This window comes from Rhineura floridana, chromosome 14 (genome assembly GCF_030035675.1).
Source record: "Rhineura floridana isolate rRhiFlo1 chromosome 14, rRhiFlo1.hap2, whole genome shotgun sequence".
NCBI lineage: Eukaryota > Metazoa > Chordata > Lepidosauria > Squamata > Rhineuridae > Rhineura > Rhineura floridana.
Window position 1 is genome coordinate 30,901,347 of NC_084493.1, and position 19,436 is coordinate 30,920,782.

Sequence of the window (19,436 nt, forward strand, 5' to 3'; positions counted from 1 at the left end):
GTGAACCCCAAGTTGCTGAATATTGCTTTACTTGAAAAAAAAGAGAGAGTCTCTCGTATGGAAAATGAGAACATTTCATCGCCTCTCATGAAAAGCAGTTGAATAAAATTCATCGGGCACCAGAAAACATGCATGGGAGCACTTTTCAAATAAATATCATAAAGTGCCATTGGGTTTGCCTCTCCTTTTGGGGGTGTGTGTGTATGTGGGGGAAGGGGAGGGCCTTCCACAAATTCTAGGCTTTGGAAATGGTAAGTAATGTATTTTTTCTCTCTCCCCAGTGCAGGAAGGTATGCATATTCTTACATAAATAGTTTGCAATTGCTTCTTGGCATGCCAGCATTGACTGGCACTATTGTGGGCATTGTGGGACAGGTAATGAGATGTTTAGAATCTCTCAGGGCCTAATGGCCACTTAGGCCTTCCTAATCAATGAGCCATTAGCAGCTTTTATTGTTTGTTTCCAGAAGTTTGCCTTGCGGGAAACTTCATTGCACAGGCAGCCCAGGGCTGCACTGCTGGCTAGAATGCTATGTTGCCGCCTGGCAAGGACTGATAGGGCCAGGCTTAAAAAAGAAAACAAAAAGAGTTTGCCTTCTGCTTCAAAGCTAGCATCTCCCCAATGGGGTGGTTAGGGGGTGACCCATAGGCAAGGGCAGTGCCAGGCATGACTGGGTCCTTGGGCACCAGCCTGCTCTGGGCCCATGGCACCGTAGCCCAATACTCCCTCCCAATACAGGCATTATGGGGCTAATAAGCCTGTCTGTTTGCCCCACCTACCATTCGTTTCAATGTATATGATGTGCGCATGTAGTGCACATGCCCGCCATCTTCCAGGATGGTGGCAAGGGTGTCAACCCCTTAGGGAAGCCCATGCTGTCATCTTGAGTGATGGCAGGCATGCCCTCACAGCATGCATTGTGTGCACACTGACAGGAGAGGTAGGTGGGGCGCACAGGCAAGTTTATTGAAGCCTGCACTACCTGTAGGGGGGGGAGGGTGCCTGGAAGCTCCTGCCCTGCAATCTGCAACATGGAATGGGATCGACCCACCCTAAGGAAGTGCCCTTCAAAGACCCCTCTGGGCCACAGGGGCCCTTGGCCATGGCCCAACCTGCCTGCTCTCTGGTCCCGGGCCTGCCTATTGGGCCCAAATGCTAAAACCCCCTTTAAAAACTTTTTTCAAAAAAAAAACACCAAACCCACAACAGCTTTGCTTATAGCAGGCCAGCTGAGCTCACTGCTAAGCTTACATTTAGTTTATTTGACTGCAAACATCAGATACAGCAAAATGTTATCAAGACAACCATAGCAGAGAGAAAACACAATATACATGCACACAGACTGAGTCTTTTAAAATAAGAATGCCATGATCAGGAAGAAAATACTGACAATTCTGACTCAGAAGTCATCTTCCCTTTAACAATTGTGTCCTAGTTTTGATGTGTACAGCAAGGATATATTTTTATAAAACATAAAATTCACCCAAGTTCGCCAAGTGAGAAGAAAGTGCCATGGATACAAATCAGGATCTTATATCCCTAGAAAAATTACAATGTACAAGAACATGGGCTGGGAGAGCAACAGAGACCCAAAGGTGCTGTTACTGGCCAGTGGCCAAGATGCAAAGCAGCAATCGGGAAACTGGAGCAGGAGTTTAGGCCTTTCACTTATGAGCTGTTAGGACAGAGGCCAGGGTTTTATAGGGCCTGGTGGGCAGGGATTGGCTGGAGTATGTCAGCTGACAGAATGTTCAGGCAGGCTGGTATTTCAGCCTAGAGTGCGCCACCGAAGCAGAGAACTCAGTCTGCTGGGCTTGCAGAGTATTGTGATGTGTGGGTAGGAGATAGACAAGTACCACAAATAACAGAAATGGGCAGTGCTGCATGTGATTGATGATGGCATTTATGTAAAATTGGCAACATGGTCCACAGGGTAAAAAGAAAAAGAAAAATAGTTTCTCCCCCTTGAATTAACAGGAAATACAGCAAGAAATTCTAGTCCCTTTCTGAAATGGCCTCTGCTGCCAGTTCTCCATGTCTGAAGACGAATGCTGAACTAATATGTCTGTCTGAACTGATGGGGGCAGGGAATCATTCTTAACTGAGAAAAGCAACCCTCAGAGGCAGCCATCTGGGACAAGAAAACGAGAAGGAATGTGACAAAGGGAGGGAGGCCAAGAAGGTTCAGGAGTCATTTTGTCTACTTAGAGTTGCCTCCATAAAGCTGAGGAAGAGTTTGGCTGAAAGCCAATGGACTTTAGTTGTAGTTAACAGCATGTGAGTGCATTTAAGTAGATTATATGAGCTGATGCCTGGCCCAATAGCCACTGTGTGCATGACTCAGAGAGGAAAATAAACCTCTGTTTTCTGATTATGGAGTGCAGACAAACAAGCCCCTTACCCCTCCCATTCTGCATTGCTTCCTTTCTCTCCAGTTCTTCTTTGAGGTGCAATTTCTCACTTTTTTTCACGAAGTGTTTCCTAGCTCTTCTGAGACAACGAGGCCCCCTCCACTAGTCTGGCTGGGAGTATGGGACCAACTGCCTCCCAGTTAAGTCTCTTATCAGCAGACATCCCACCTGGCTGCATCAGAGGGAGAGGTGAGACAGCAAAGACCCCTCCATCAGCCTAGCTGGGACCAGCTGCATTGTTATGTTCTCTTCATCTGAAGGGCTGAAATGTGTATCCCCTTTAACTTCTGTGTCATTCAGGTGATGATGGTACCTATTAATATTCATTGTTCAATTCTTAACCTGACTCCCCCTTCTGATATATTTTAAAATCTCTATCACTTTAGTAAAGAACGGTGAATCTGGCTAGTCTGTTGCCTCAGGTAGGCAAAGAGTATTTTGCCACCAGCACACTGAAAAGCCGACCAAGGTGTGAAGTGAGGGGGAGCGGAGGAAGCAAAATAATTTGGTTAACTTCAAACAGGCTAACTGTAAGTTCAAGAACTCAGCAGACAGCAGCACTCAATGTGTAAAGATAAATTGGGCTCAGTTTCCAACTTTCAAAATTACATCACCCAACTGAGCGGGGGGGGGGGGAATCAGCTGCACAAGCCTCAATTAACTGTGTGTGGGGAAAAAAACTTTAATCTCCTCTCCTTGGACAGACAAGGACCCTCAGGCAAGATGCCTGGTTGATAAGCAATTACCTGGCTCATTGAGTTGTGAACTAAAAAAATGCAGGCTATTGTTGGAAAAAACAGAAACAATTACATTATTTTTCAGAAAAGGAAAAGATCAAAATGAAAAAAGCAGAAGATAACAAAGTGCTAATTACAGTGGATGGTAACTAGCTGCCAGTTCATCAAAATGACAATTGAACTGGCACCAAACTGTGAACTATATCTCTATTCCCTAACAACCCTTTCTCCCTATTTTATCATGCTCTATTAAATGGTAAATTATATTTTTAAGTGGTGAGCCCTCAGTGGCAAAGAGGCAGTTATAAACAGTCAATATATGGATATGGACTGCCTTCAAGTCGATTCCGACTTATGGGCAACCCTATGAATAGGGTTTTCATGGTAAGCAGTATTCAGAGGGGGTTTACCATTGCCTCCCTCTGAGGCTGAGAGGCCATGACTGGCTTAAAGTCACCCAGTGAGCTTCATGGCTGTGTTGGGGATTCGAACCCTGGTCGTAGTCCAGCATCTTAACCACTACACCACACTGGCTCTCAAACAGCCAATAAATACCTAAAAATGTATCCAAGGCAAACCTTGGTGCCATTCACATGGTGCCATTAATCAGTGTCCTACTTCTGATCTGGTTGCAAGAAAAGTGAGTACCTTGTGGAAGGGAAGAAGTGCTATTAAGAAGGTTATCCTAATTGGAACCGCTTGAGAATGTGTTCCTAATGTTCCTTTAGTTTTGCAAACAGCCCTTCAACACAGATGTTCGGGATAATTACGTGCCAGATCTTGGGTCATGCTTAAACACCTTTAAGAACAAGGCCTGGCTGCTCAATTCATGGATTATTTTGTTTGTAATAAAAAGGACTATAGAGCAGTATGTCCACCTGAGTTTGTCTACACTAAAGAATGGAAACAATTATAGACTTTTCTGTGTGTGTGTGTGCTTGTTTACAGGTTGCATGGCCGCTACCATGAACTGGCACCAAATATGGTACCCATGGACTATACAAGGAATCCAGATGTTAAACTACCTATGCAGCTCATAGTAAACATGCCAGAACTAAAGGTATTACTTTTCACAACTATAGTAAACATTCTGCCACTTGTTTGCAGCCCACACTCACAAAATGTTTGAACAGGGAGAGTGAATTTGGCTCTAAGCAGAGACCTTGCATGTCTTCCTTTTCATTACACTTCAGGTAGCAAGATAATCTATCACCATTCTTCCCTGATAGCTACTGTATATTCTGCCTTTCACTGTTGGATGCAAGATGCCTTTGAATACCACTTGCTGGGAATCGCAAAGGGGAAGAGTGCTATTGTGCCCACTCTTGCTTTTGGGCTTGTCATAGGCATAGGTTTGTGGGAAGAGATGGATATACAGGCTAGGATTCATAAGGCTGAAAGCATAACTTTCCCTCTCCACTGCTTGTGGGTAGATGTAACCAGCCTTTGCATTTTATTTACTTATTTATTAGATTTATATCGTGCCCTTCCTCCCAGTAGGAGCCCAGAAAGACCAAGAGTGACCCAAATTCTGTGCCGAAATTAGCAATTTCTGCACAAAAGTAGACTGATGACTGTTACCCCATCTCAATCAGAACATCATAGAATGGGAAAAGGTGCAGAAAAGGGCAAACAAAATGAATGGGGACTTGGTGTATCTATTCTACGAGGCATGGATAAACTAATGTAAACTTTTTTTCAGTTTAGATTGAAAAAGGTGACCAGGGTTGGGACAAACATGACAGAGGCTGGTAAAACTATGTACGGTGTGGAGAAAGTAAAGCTTTTCTCCCTCTCTGATGATGCTAGAATTCAGGACACTGATCAAACTGGCAGTAGATTTAGGATGGACAAGAAAAGTATTTCTTCCCACAAAGGAGTATCTATTTTTTTGTATTTTCCTATTTTGCTGTATGGGTACCTCCTGTTTTCCCTTTCTCCCCTGCTTCCATAAATTTGCAGGCCAGTCCCTGACTTCATCCAGAGCCTTTTCTCAAGCCACTGCAGCTTGGCTGCTTTGACCTGTTCTCAACCCTGAGGATTACTTTACATCATATCCATGGCCTTGTAACTTCATATATTCACAGGCAATTCACAGCTCAGGACAGTATACACCAGCGTTACCCAACCTTTTTTGACTCAACACCCCTTTGCAAAATCTTTTTGTGCCCAACGCCCCCCTCAGATTAAGTATATGCCAATGCTTCCTATTATACTTAATATACTTAATAACAAACTCATTCAGTTTACTGGCATTGTTTCATTAAACAAGTTCATTTAAACATCACAGAAACAACAGGTAGCGAGTGTGTCCCATTCCTGAAGAAAACCAGCAAATTACTGTCTGCATCACCTGTTTGCACACAGCACTCATCCGTTGGAAGAATGTGCCCTCCACCAATACACCCAGCTTATCAAACACTCTCTCATGATTGGTTCCAACATCCCTCAAGACAGCATCGGAACATTACCTAGTGCCGGGGCGTGGCTAATATCCCCATTCCTTGATATGACACTGGCTGCTATTCAGAATTTCTTTACTAAAGAGCACACACTATTTATATTGTTATTTCCATGAATTGAGACTATTAAATACATTCTAACTGGGGACAAAACAGTTTAAAAATTAATGATTTGTGTATTAAATAAAATTAAACTTAAATGCTTCAACTGTTGCATCAGACCGCCAAATGTCAACGCCCCCCTAAAGTTTGTAGTCACGCCAACGCCCCCCTGAAAGGCTGTAATGCCCCCCAGGGGGGCGCTAACGCCCACATTGGGAATCGCTGGTATACACAGAAGAGTAAATTCTTTGGCTGAGTCAACAGATGACATGGACAACAGACAAGAAGATAATTTTAACATTTTACAGGAAACTTTGGGATGATCAGTTACCGTATGCTATATTAATATGCTCAGTATGAAACAAAGAAAGGGGGAGGGAAGAAAAAGGGGCAAATTTAATCAGATTGCAGAATGGGAGAGCAGTATATGATAGGGACTCTAGAAAGCATGATGGTGGGCAGTGGCTCAAGCCAGTGTGCCATGAGGTTTTGATTGTAGGAACTGATGCCTCTGCATGGAAGATGGACTCACGGCTGCCATGATTTATGTCATAATGGCAGGTTGAAAAAGGGTTGCATGACTATGCATAGCACAATGGCCACCACATGGCCACCTCAGTTTGGAAGAAGGAGTTCATCATATGCAGCATCTCTATACAATTCTACCTGGCTCAGGAACACATCAAGTGGCCCACACACTGTTCTGTTCCAGGTGGAGGTCATAGCCTGATGATGGTTCACAGCATGAGTTCAAGTTCAAAGCAAGAGTTCAGGTTCAAGGTAGCACCCTGGACAGCTCCAAGTGGAACTCAGGTTGGCAGCTCCCACAAGCAGGCATGCACAATGCTTCAGCAGCAGACAACCCTCTACTGCAAAGGTAGCCAACATGATGCCCTCCAGATGTTGTTGGAGTAGAATTCCCACAACCCCTGATCATTGGCCATGCTAGCTGGGGAGGGTGCTAATGGGAGCTGGAGTCCAACAACAACTGGAGGTCACCACATTGGATATCTCTACTGAGAACAACAGATGCAGCTCAGTCTCAGTGGCTAGCTCCACCATTGGCTCCAACAGCATTGGGAAGACTCTGTCTCTGTCCTGGTCTCCATGCTGGAGTCCTTGGACTTGGAGAACAGTAGTGCAACCTCCTCAGGCTGGGAGATCGTAGTACAATGGGCTCTTCTTGTCCTGGAGTTTCTGGAGAAGTCAGGTCATCCATGGTCACCTGCCCCACTTTGTCACCTCTTCAGGATCCATGGCATCATCTTCTGAACACTTGTCTCCGAAGCCATTCTCCAAGCTCCTGGAGAGCAGGCTACACAAGTTCCCAGATGTATGAACTAGCCCTCCAAGCAGCCATTAGCCAAGGGCATTGTGTACACAAACCCCTTTAAATTCTCCAACTCTTGCCACTTTCAATTTTCTTTTTATATGAATGAAATTATAGGAATTTTTTTTACTGTATTTTGATACAAATTAAGTAGGGCCACCTGGGGCCAGATAAAATTGGTTTTCAGACGGGATGTCCTCTGTGCCACCCCTCGCCTTCCTGGTATAAGCATGCAGCAGTGATGTACAATCTAGTTCATTACCTGCTTCTGAATGTCCTTAATTCATCAGTTTGCGAACTGCAGTCACAGTAACTGGATCTAGTGGTAATGTACTCTCTTGTAAGAGAAACCAATTGGTAGCAGTGCAGGGACACAGAAAGAAGAGAGACTGTCGAAGCCCTGGTTTGTGTAGCAGGTTGTATCTGTGTACAGAAAATAACTGTTCAGATGGCTTTTGCTCATGTTCCCACCTGGGCATGGCTAGGATAGGGTGAAGTACGCCATGCTGCTGCTTGTTACAGAAATGCTTTGTATGCCAGTTCACTCCATCCTGGCCCATCAACCATATGGACTGGCAGAGGATGAGCATGGTCGGAAGGTAGTTGTACAGGGGGAGTGCAGGAAATAAAATATGCCCTGCATTGGATATCATAAGACCCATGGGGTTGTGCCCATAATAGAGGTGCCAACATAAGTTTAGGAGAAAGGCTGCAGCTCAGTGGTAGAAAACATACTTTGGATGCAGAATGTTTCAGGTTTGATCCCTGGTACTCCAGGTAGGGTTGCAAAAAGATGCCTTTCCTGAAATCCTGGAGAGCTGCTGCCAGTCATTGTAAACAGTATTGAGCTTATACTGCCTTATACTCTGACTCAGTATAAGGCAGCTTCCTGAATTTCTGTTTAAATCAGGCCTGCATTCAGAGCTATGAGGACTGGGATCTTACTTTATTTTTAACAGACGGACCAAACACAACTCAGCAGTAGAAAGATAGGGCACATGCAGAAGATCCCAAGTTGAATGCACCCTGTCTCCATGTAGGGCTGCAAAAAGACCCCTTCCTGAAACCTTGGAGAGCTGCTGCCAGACAGTGTTGAGCTACATGGACCAATGGTTTCACTCAGTGCAAGGCAGCTTTCTGTACAGCGGGAACAGGTTTACTTCTTAGGGAGGAATTATACTGAATTCTATCTGCATTTCACAGATTATCCTGTGGATTAGAACCCAAAATTATGGGAAGGAGCTCTGTTCTGTAACCAACTGAAGTTCTTGACAGTTGTTATAGTTTAATCTATTCAACTAGTAATTCCCAAGGAGTTACAATCCATCAATTATGCACAGGAGCTTGAGAAAGACTCATTATTGAAACATGCTTTTTCCCCGGTGATCTGTTGTGGGGATTCAAAATTCACTGGGATTTTGTATTTGGTTGTATACTTGTATTAGGTAATATACAGATACCATTTGGATATATACTTGGATCTTTTCATTTGTTGTGTAGATTATTACTGTGAGAACTTGTACAGTGTGTATTCAACTTGTAAGTCATTTAAAAACTTTTAGGAAAATTTTAAACAAGTGCTTTAACTAAAGTGATACCTGTTTTTTTTATTGAGATAAAAACCAAATCTGCAAGGAGCTCATGAGTTCTGTCTTTCTGCAGGAGAACCCCTTCAGGGAGAGGATTGTCCACTCTTTTGCTGAGGACGACGAGGGGAACCTCAGCTTTAACGACTTTGTTGACATGTTCTCCGTACTCAGCGAAACGGCTCCTCGAGAGCTAAAAGCAATCTATGCCTTTAAGATCTATGGTAAGGAGAGGAATGACATCAGATTAGGCACTGAGCTATGGTCCTTCATTCATGTGCTGCTCTGCTTAGCTACCATGTAGCCCAGTGTTGTCCACTCGGGCTGGTAGCTGCTGTCCAGGGATTTAGGCAATGGTCTTTCCTGCCCTCCTTGCTGAGATCCTGCAGACAGCTGGACATGGTGTCATGTTCAACAGCCTTGACCCATCTCAGGCTCAGAAGTTTCTGCGCCCTGCTGTTACAGGATTAACCCAGACTCATCCAATTCAGAGAAACCTGTTCCCAGTGCATTCCCATCAACCCTGTGTCTTAAGAACCAATGACTACTGAATTAGGCAATGGCCCTTTAAGATCCTAGGTAGCTAACAGCACTACCCTATCAGGCCAGCCAACCTTTAAAGCCCCAGAAGGCCTTTGCACACTGCTGCTAATTACAATATTGAAGGCAACAGGGAAGCCTTTACTTATGACGAGTTCCATGCATGTGTTGGAGCCTTCTGAATGCAGATCGGGGCTTCCGATTCAGGGTTATGCCCTGCAGTGTATGGAGAGGAATCTTGGTGATCCCATGAAGATAAGATTGCATCCAATGTAAGTCCTACTCAGAGCAGACCCACTGAAAGTAATAAACCTAAGAGAGTCATGGTCATTAACTTCAGTAGGTCTACTCTGAGTAGGACTAGGACTGGATACAACCCATGAAAATTTTCCATCCAGGCCTAGAAGCTACAAATGTGCCTTATGGAACCAATAACAATATTTTTTTTTACCTCTGTTGCTTCTCAGAAGCCCTTTATGAATGCCACAAAAATGCCATCAGCAGAGGCGTCACTGAGCATATAATTGATTTAGTATAACAGCTGGTCTCACATTTCACCAAAGCTTTTTTTTTGGGGGGGGGAGTGAGTATCAAGGCCAATATATTTTCTTTATTGCAGAATGACCCACCAGATGCCAGAGCGTTTGCAAATAAATCCATGCTGACTGTTTTACTGATGATTACCCAACATTCTAAATGTCATTTTGCAGCTTTATAATTAAATAGAGCTGATGCTAATCCTGCTTATTGAGCTAAAGACAATAAAACAAATGCTCACAATGGCCTTTTAATCGCCATTCTGTTATACATTTGCAAGATTAATCAGCAAGCACCTGATGAAGAGGAAAAAATAGGTCACCTTCGCCTGCTCTTTTGTAAACTGGAACAGGGTAGAGTTGCTGTGGTCATTTATTGTGCTGGTGGCTGCCTAGAAAAGTCAGCATTATAGCTCTGCCTTTGGGGAGAGATGATTACCTACAGCAGGGTTCCCAAACTGTGGCCTGTGGACCACCCATGGTCCACGAGTTTCATTCAGATGGTCCATAGCACGTCCACACTGAATATTCATATTTTTAATTGTATTTCTCTTGCTTCTTTTGTTTCTTATACTCTATTTCATTATATTACAATTTGAATTCTATGGAATGTAAATTGTCATACAATAAAATATTTATTATTTATTTTATTTATTAAATTTATACTATACTTGATTTTAGCCAAAAGGCTTATATCCCGCCATTCCTCCCAATAGGCACACAGGGTGGCAAACCAAAATACTAAAAGCACTCTGAAACATCTTAAAAACAGACTTTAAAATATATTTAAATAAAACATCTTTAAAAACAACTTTTAAAAAAAGCTTTAAAAACACCTTAAAAAGCAATTCCAACATAGATGCAGACTGGGATAAGGTTTGTACTTAAAAGGCTTGTTGAAACAGGAAGGTCTTCGGTAGGCGCCGAAAAGATAACAGAGATGGCGCCTGTCTGATGTTTAAGGGGAGGGAATTCCAAAAGATAGGTGCCACTACACTGCAGGTCTGTTTCCTATGTTGTGAGGAATGGACCTCCTGATAAGATGGTATCTGCAGGAGGCCCTCACCTGCACAGTGTAGTGACTGACTGGGCATATAAGGGGTAAGACGATCTTTCAGTTATCCTACTCCCAAGCTGTATAGGGCTTTGTACACCAAAACCAGAACTTTGAACTTGCCCCGGTAGCTCGGGCAGGCAGTGCAATTTTTTCAGCAGCAAGACATGTTGGCGATATGCTACCCCACTGAGCAGTCTCGCCACTGCATTTTGCACCAGCTGCAGCTTCTGGACTAACTTCAAAGGCAGCCACACATAGAGTAATCCAGCCTGGAGATTACCAGTGCATAGACAACAGTGGTCAGGCTATCCCAGAAACGGCTGCAGCTGTCTTATCAGCCAAAGCTGGTAAAAGGCATTCCTAGCCACAGAGGTCACCTGGGCCTCTAGCGACAAAGATGGATCCAGGAGCACCCCCAGACTACGGACCTGCTCTTTCAGAGGGAGTTGCCCATCCAAAGCAGGCAACTGACCTTATCCGAGCTCGGCTGCCACCAATCCACAGCACCTCTGCCTTGCTAGGATTCAGGGCAGTATAAGAAATAAAAGAAACAATAAAATTGCAATTAAAAATTATATAGCATCTAGCACAGCACATTACAATGGCTACAACAGGTAGAAAAATGATAATCATTGGGTAATCTGCCAGAAACCTCAGCAATTTTTTCATGGTTCATGGGAAAAAATGTTTGGGAACCACTGGCCTACAACATGGATGGGGAACCTCAGGCCTAGGCAGCAAATGCAGCCCTCCAGGCTTCTCTGTCTAGCCTCAGGACTTTCCCCAGGTCACAGCCCCTCCTTTTCAAGCCCACCCATGGTGGATCTTTTAAAGTCATCTTTTTTGCTGTCTGCTGGGGGAGACAACAATGAAGGCTTCATTAGGAGCTGCCAGAACTAGAACCAGGAAACTACATAACCACATAATGTGTTGTCAGCTCCACTCTTAATTTGGAAGTAAGCTCATGTTCTTTAACAAGTCTGGCTTGGAGTTATGCAAGATGTTACTGGAGCCGATTGTACCACAGGGAAGATGTGAATTCATATGTTCATCTGACTTTGAGTGATCCATTTATTTTCTCATGGCAAAAAATTGGATGTTGATAGACAAGAGGATTTTGCATGTTGATAGACAAGAGTCTGTTAGCCCTATCAAATTGTTCCTGCTCCCTTGTAGCCTTAGGATTTAATGTCACCTCTAGAAATGAATGTGCCCGTTATCTGTGTAAACTTTCTGCACCAAAATATAGGAGAGCATTCTTCCTGCCCAGGGACAACACCATGCCCTCTATGGTGATGGAAGGATGCTTTCAAGGTATACCCCATGACCAGAGAGTTTGTCAATGTGCCACAGGCGCAGTCGAGATTATAGCACACATGTTTTTGTATTGTGATTTTTATAAGGGTGCAGGGGCTAGATTGTTGCACCCCATTCTTGAATAGTTCCTGCTAGATCCAATGTAGCTCTCTGGGGCATGTATCTAAACAGTAATCGTCCTTTCGTTATTTGAAATGTTACCAAATTTTTAAATATTGTAATAAGGGCTAAAATGCTTGAAGATCATTAATTCATTGTGATCTCACTGCTATAATGCTTTTCTGATTGGTTGTAATGGTTGATGGATCAATAAACATATTTGATTTCATATCTGTGAGCTGTTGCCCCATGTTGTTGAGCCACCAGGGCCACAGATTTGAGCCTTCTCTTGGCAGTGAAGTAGATGAGGAGTGAAGGGAATAAGGATTCAGTAAAGTCATGGTTTATCCATTGCTCTTAACCATGATCAAATCCATGCTATGCATTTAAAGCACATGGAATCCCCCAAAGAATCCTTGTTTGGCTTGTTAAGGGTACTGGGAACTGTAGCTCTGTGAGGGGTAAACTACAGTTCCCTGTAGGGATGGGGGGAGAAATTCAATTCAGTTCACATTTAAAGTGAATCTATCAAATCCACACTTTCTGAAACAAGTTGAGAACCAAAATACAGCCATTCTTTGAAAAGCGCATGTATACAAATTTTGTGATGCAGTTCTCCACCCAACCAATCTTTTAAGAAATGGATGTATTAAGGGAAAATGTGCATAAAAATGAATATTTAGTGAAAATAACATATAAAATGCATTATATTAGGAGAAGCTCATAACAAACATGTACCTGTTAATTAAAACTGCATACAAAAATGTGTTTAAGAGAAAATCCCACTAAAATGCTGAAGAATTTTCATGCAGATTTTTTTGAAAACAAAAATAATAGCAAATTACTGCAGAACTGAATTTTAAGTTTGAAAAACATGAGAAACTGGGAGAAGTGAAATCAACAGATCCTCTCTAGCTCCAAAGATTCTGGGGGGGGGGGAAGCCATGTGCTTTAAAATGTGATTTAAATGTATGGTGTGGATGTAACCCATGATCGCTAAGAATGGAATCTTCATGTCTATCTCCGAATTCCAGTTACTGAGGGACAAATTTGGGGAAAGGCTGTTGCCTTCACAGTCCACTTGTGGGCTTTTCAGAGGCATCTGGTTGGCCATTGTGGAATGCAGGATTCTGGATAAATGGGCCTTTGGCCTAATCCAGCAGGGCTCTTTTAATGTTCTTGACTGAGACAGTGTGCACACATCCACAGGCCACAGAAAGAGGTGCCTTTAAGCATCTTTTAGTCATCTACCAATCTAGGGGTTGCCTTTTGGCTGAAGGCGACATTGGAGAAGAAGAGACATATTGACCACCTGTTTCTCCCCTGTCTTTGCATGCTTAGATTTTAACACGGACAACTTTATTTGCAAATCTGATCTGGAACAAACCCTCAACAAGTTGACAAAAGAAGAGCTCACTGAAGAAGAGGTTAGCCTGGTTTGCGAAAAAGTCATTGAAGAAGCTGATATGGATGGTGATGGGAAGCTTGGATTTTCTGATTTTGAAAACATGATTTCCAAAGCACCAGATTTTCTCAGGTATAAGAATGTGCACACACCCAGAATCGAAGAAAATCTTCCTTGCCTGGTGGGATGAGGGCATTACTGCTATAGGGTTGCCTGCGGATATGTGGCAAGGAGGAACAGAACATCAAAGAAAGGGCATTAGGATCCTGCAGATATTGGGTTGTATCCAATGTAGTGCTAAGTTAAAGTTACTTAGCAGAATACTTATTCAGTTGGCGAAATGTTTTGTCCCAGTAGAACGTTGTTGTGGAAGAGAATCCATAAGTTCTGGTAAGTTTGTCGTACAATAGATTGTACAGTCTGTTGCCTAATAAGTTTCCACCAACCCAACTGTTGGGTTGGATTCCTATGTTTTGCAACTATATTCATCTGCATGTGCTGTACCACTGAACTCCAACCTTACTCCCATGTTTAAAAGTGATTTAAATGTGCAGTGTAGACATAGGTTAATTCCACCTGGCTGCATTGGAAGGAGAGATGAGACAGTGAGGCATCCTCCATTGGCCAGGCTAGGACCTAATGCCACAATTCAAACCAGCAACTGTTCCACCTGGATTCATCACAGGGAGAGGCAAGTCCACTCCATAAGCCAGGACTAACTGTCCTTTCCCATAACTTTTCGGACTGGTCTCATGCAGCTGCCCTAATACCAGAACTCGCTTATTTTCTTCTTCCTGCTCTGCCCCGTTTGCATCATTCATTCCTATTAAATTAAATGGTTATCCCCAGTAGTGTAGTGGCAAATTCAAAAGTGCAGGGTCCTTTCATGATAGTCATACCATGCCCCCTCACAGGTACACCCCTCTCTCACTTGCCTGCTCTCGTTGTCATGTCCACACTCCTCAGTCCTTCCCGCACATGCTTTCTCCCGCAATGGCAGACACCCCTAGGAACCAATCAGCATGAAAAGGGAGTGTGTTAGCTACTTAGAAGAGTCTTCTCAGTGGCTGACTCATCTTCTTTCATTCTGATTGGCTCCAATCAGCATGTTAGAAGGTTCTTCTCAGTGGCTAATACAGTCCCCCTTCATGCTGATTGGCTCATATATAGGGACCTGGCTGGGAGCCTGCTCCAAAAAAGGGGTCTAAGACCCCCCGAGACCCCCTAGTTAGCCCTTATTTTAAACAAAACACCCTTGAATACATTGGCAGAAAGGCAGTATCTAAATGCACATAAAACAAATCATTAAGTAGGGATATGGGATGGGGGTGGGGACGGGGGAAAGAGAGCTATAACTCCTGAATTAGGTATCACCTACATTTCATTAATTTAAATTTCTTACCTGCCCTTCACAATAAGGTCCTAAGGCAAGTTACAACAGTACGGTATGTAGTTATAAAAACAGATAAAATGGCTACATTATATGCAGGAATGTTGGTTTGACTACATAAGGATGCACAGTCACCACTGGACTTTGGAAATAGAGGGAATAACTCATTTACATGGAAAACCAGCATGCCAGGGAGGAGAGTTATAGATCAGCCTTCTCTCTGACGTGCTAGTTTTCTATGTGCAGGGATTTTTTGGGCAGAGGTATGGATCAGCATTCAGTCATATCAGCCTCCCCACCCAACCACTTTGAAGTGATATAGCCCCGAGCCACGTTTACCACCCCATCAGCTTCTTGCGAAAAGTGGATGACCTTCTGGTGGATTAATTAATGGGCCAGCATTAGGACCCTGGATGGCAATCTGGGTAGAAAGCCTTGGAGGAGCTGATCAAATTGCAGATTGCAACCTGCAAGAAATTATCATTGGGGCTATATTCAGTGCTCATCTTTCTCAGAGTAGACCCACTGAAAATAATCTATTTAACTGGGTCATTTCCAATACCTTCAATAGGTCTACTCTGAGTAGGACGAGGATTGGATACAACCCTTGGTCTTTTGCATCCAAAATATTTGACTGGGCTTTATCACTTTTTTCTTCTGTTAAGTGCATTTGATCTCTGAGAAGGACAGCAATCTCAGAGCGGTTTCATATACTCCGTAAAATAGGAAGAGCTGGCGCCAGAGCAACCCACTCTCTTTGAGTTACTGTCTTGATGCTTCTGTATATTGTTACTTTCATTACTCCTTCTATTATCAGTCAGCTTCATCTCAGTGCATTTTGGTTGTCTCTGTTGATATTACACAGGGAATTTACCAGATCATTGCTACCTCTGTGTTTCCAGTTCTTGTGTGCATATTTTACACTGCATTTCACCACTTGAAATCTTGTATGGTTGTTCTCTGCCCCTCCTGCCTTAAAATAAAGATGCATAGAATTGTAAAGTTGGAGGGGGATCTTTTAGGTCATCTAGTCCAGCCCACAGAGTGCAGAAAATCCACAGCTAGAGCATCCCCAGCAGATGGCTGGCTGCAGGGCCATAGAAAACTGTCTTGTACTGAGTCAAACCATTGAACCATCTAGCTTAGTGTATTGTCTACGCCACTGTTCTTCAACCTTGCGGCCCCAGATGTTGTTGGGCTATGGCACCCATCAACACCAGCCAGCTTAGCCAATGGCCAAGGATGATGGGAGTTGTAATCCAATAACGTCTGGTTTACCCACGGCTGAAGAACAGTGGTCTACACTGACTGGCAGAGCTATCCAAGGTTTCAGATAGGGGACATTCCCAGCCCTACCTGGAGAAGCTGGGAATTGAACCTGGGACCTTCTGCATGCAAGTCAGATGCTCTACCGTTGAGCTATGGCCCTTCCCACTAAATGGGGAGGAAAGAAAACCTCAACAGCAAGCCATCTCTCTGCTCTAATAGCTGACCAGGACAGAGGAAATTGTCTGTGTTGGATAGAGTCCAGAAGTAGGAATAAGTTGTAAATGACCGAGGCAGTTGCTGGTTCAGAAAATTTGATCCCCATGGGTTTATTTCACTTTTTAAAAATGTTATCATTTTGAGGCTGCTTGTATTTTAATGGAACCATTAGCACTCAGAGCTGGCAGTCGCTAAGTGTTCTGTTCTACAAGACTGGTTACGTTTGCCACAGGAAATTGTTTTATAAATTATTGTGGAAGCTGAAAGTCTTTTTTTTTAAAAGAAAATACAACAGATCTGTACAGATGGTGCAGCAAGCATCCTCAAAAGAGGCAGACAGAGTGCCTTGGCCATAGTTATCCATGCACTGATATTATCCAGTCTTGATTACTGCCATGCATTGAATTTGTGGCTGCCCTTGAAAGCTATTTTTAGTTGGTTCAGAAAATGGTAGCCAGGTTATTGACTGGTACTGGCTGCTCAGAATGCATCTCTCCAATATTAAAATAATCTTTGCTGGTTTCCAATCTGCTTCCATTACAATTCAAGGTGCTGCCCCACCGCTGCCCTCAGGGACAATGCAAGTGTTTGAAAGGGGTGCTTGAAGATGTGAGCCCACTGTTCACATATTTGTGACCAATATTTAATCTGGTCCAGACCCATTTGAGTTTTGATTGGACTTAGCCCCTTCCCCCGCTGTCAGTCCTCCCCACTCCAGTATCACAAACAAAAGGAAAGGGATAGCCATTGGGGTAGCCATTGTCCATGTTGGCTGGGGCTGCTGGGGGTTCTAGTCCACAATGTCTGGAGGACACCACCTTAGCTACCCCTGGGCTATATGGCCAATGGTCTGACTCAGAGTAAGGCAACCTCATAAATTCATATAAGTGGTTTGGCAACCCCATTTTCACATACCGGACAGGCAGCTAAACGAGGAGTTTTGTTGCATCTTGGTGAGCCACCAGATACCGCTGCAGGGCTTGCAGCTCCTTCTGAATGATAATGCAGGAAGCCTCAGAAATGTGTATCCCCAGTGCAATTTGGCATCCTTGAATAGAATTAAGATTGCTCCTTGGTACAGCTTGATCAAATAGAAATAAACATGAATTTGAAGATTACTTGATCAAAATGCACAAATTCCTCTTGAGGAGAACTTTTACTATGTTCAGATTTCAATTAATGACTACCTTTGTCTTGAATGGGAAATATTCAGAATGTTACATAGAATTTACAGTTTTGCGTCTGTGGAAACAGTGAGGATCAGTTGCACTGTGCCATGGCCCTCTGCCTCGGGGACCCTGTGGCCCTCAAGATGATGTGGACTCCAGCTCCCATCAGCTGCAATCAGCATGATCAATGGTCAGGGATGGTGAGAGATGGAGTCCAGCAATATGCCAAGGCAACCATGTTGGTTACCTTGCAGAGTAACCTAGGATCTAGTCCAGTGGTGGCTAACCTGTGGCCCTGTTCTTGGAGTCCAACTTCCATTAGATCCAACATGGCCAACAGTCAGCGAAGATGGGACCAACATCTTCAACATGATTCAACAAGGTTGGAAGGCTGTAGGCTCCCCACACCTGGCATAAGTAATATAATATGTTTAATATTAAAATAATAATAATAAAGATTCATTAAATCTCAGAAAGAGATTTCTTGCTTGTCCGCAGATATATATGGCATTTGCTCAGAAAATGGTCTCATTCTGTAGAATAGAATGGAACCTTATGACTAGCCATCCAGGAGAAGAAGTACTTTCATTGCTCTACGCATAATTTACGGATGGGATTTGATGCCGCAGGCTTCTGTGGAAGGCAGGAGCCTAGATAGCTTTAAAAAGAGGCAAACTTATGAAGGACAGGCCTATCAGTAGCAATTGCCTGTGGTAGTGAAGAATAGGAGATCCACATCCAGAGAGTACCTTGTATATTGCCTAAGGCCATAGTACCCTGAACACGCCCGATCTCATCTGATCTCGGAAGCTAAGCAGGGTCAGGCCTGGATGGGAGACCACCTGGGAACATTGGGTGCTATAGGCTTAGAGGAAGGCAATGGTAAACCACCTCTGAATACCTCTTACCATGAAAACCCTATGAATATATATAAATTCATAGGGTTGCCATAAGTCGTAATCAACTTGAAGGCATATAACAACAACAACCTTGTATATCATGGGTAGCCAACATGGCGTCCTCCAAATGTGGTGGACTACAATTGCCATCAGCCCCAGCCAGCATGGCCAATGGCCAGAAGTGGTGGGAGCTGTAGTCCAATAATATCCAGAAGGCACCACATGGACTACTCTTGCTGCACAATAATACAAACTCATTTTCGTAGCCATCTTGGGTGATGACCTGAGCATGTTCAGTGACCACAGAATAGTTCAGGGTGAGGTAGGGAGCTGAACAGTATGGAGCTTTTCCCCCCCTATGTTGATTTAGTAGCATTGAAATTTCTGTATAACTGTGGGTATACCTAACGAAATACATTTCTGCAATTTGGTGCCAAAAGTTGTGGTGATAGCCAGGGTGATTACAGAGGGGGGGTACAAAGGGGGATTACAGAGATTAGATAAAGTGTCATCAAGAAGAAGAGGTCTAGCAATGACTAGTGGATAATATAACAAAATGGAAACTCCAGGATTCAAAGCAGTCTATCACTAAATAGCAGTTGCTTGGGAAGCACAGTGGGAGAGGCCTATTGCCTTTACTCTCTGCCTTGGGCTTCCTGGTGTCATCTGGTTGGCCACTGCAGGAAATAGGGTGATGGACCAGATCAGTGGTGGGCAACCTAATTTTGGCCAAGAGCCACTATCCCTGTCCTAGAGGATAATCTATTTGGGGCCATGTTTTGGCTGCAGGTAGAGCTGGAGAACCAAAAGTTCAGCTAGAGCGAAAGGTGGATGGGGCCATCCCTTCTCTCTCTCTCTCTCTCTCTCTCTCTCTCTCTCTCTCTCTTAAGAATGCAAACAGGCATTGTTT

At 43.6% G+C, this 19,436-nt stretch overlaps 1 protein-coding gene across 5 annotated transcripts in view; it reads left to right on the forward strand.

Annotated features, from left to right (window-relative positions):
* CIB2 (calcium and integrin binding family member 2) overlaps window positions 1–19,436 on the forward strand; it is a 43,585-nt gene that overhangs the window by 21,769 nt on the left and 2,380 nt on the right. For 4 of the 5 annotated variants that reach the window (XR_009758953.1, XM_061595159.1, XM_061595162.1 and 1 more), the window contains 3 exons: window positions 4,098–4,209; window positions 8,706–8,853; window positions 13,520–13,715. Coding sequence is in view for 4 of the 5 variants with exons in the window: in XM_061595159.1 (XP_061451143.1) it covers window positions 4,132–4,209; window positions 8,706–8,853; window positions 13,520–13,715 (422 nt within the window). In the remaining variant the exon portion in view is untranslated. Of the gene's footprint in view, window positions 1–2,894; window positions 2,943–4,097; window positions 4,210–8,705; window positions 8,854–13,519; window positions 13,716–19,436 lie in introns of those variants that run through there. The other variant, XM_061595161.1, reaches the window with a different exon arrangement.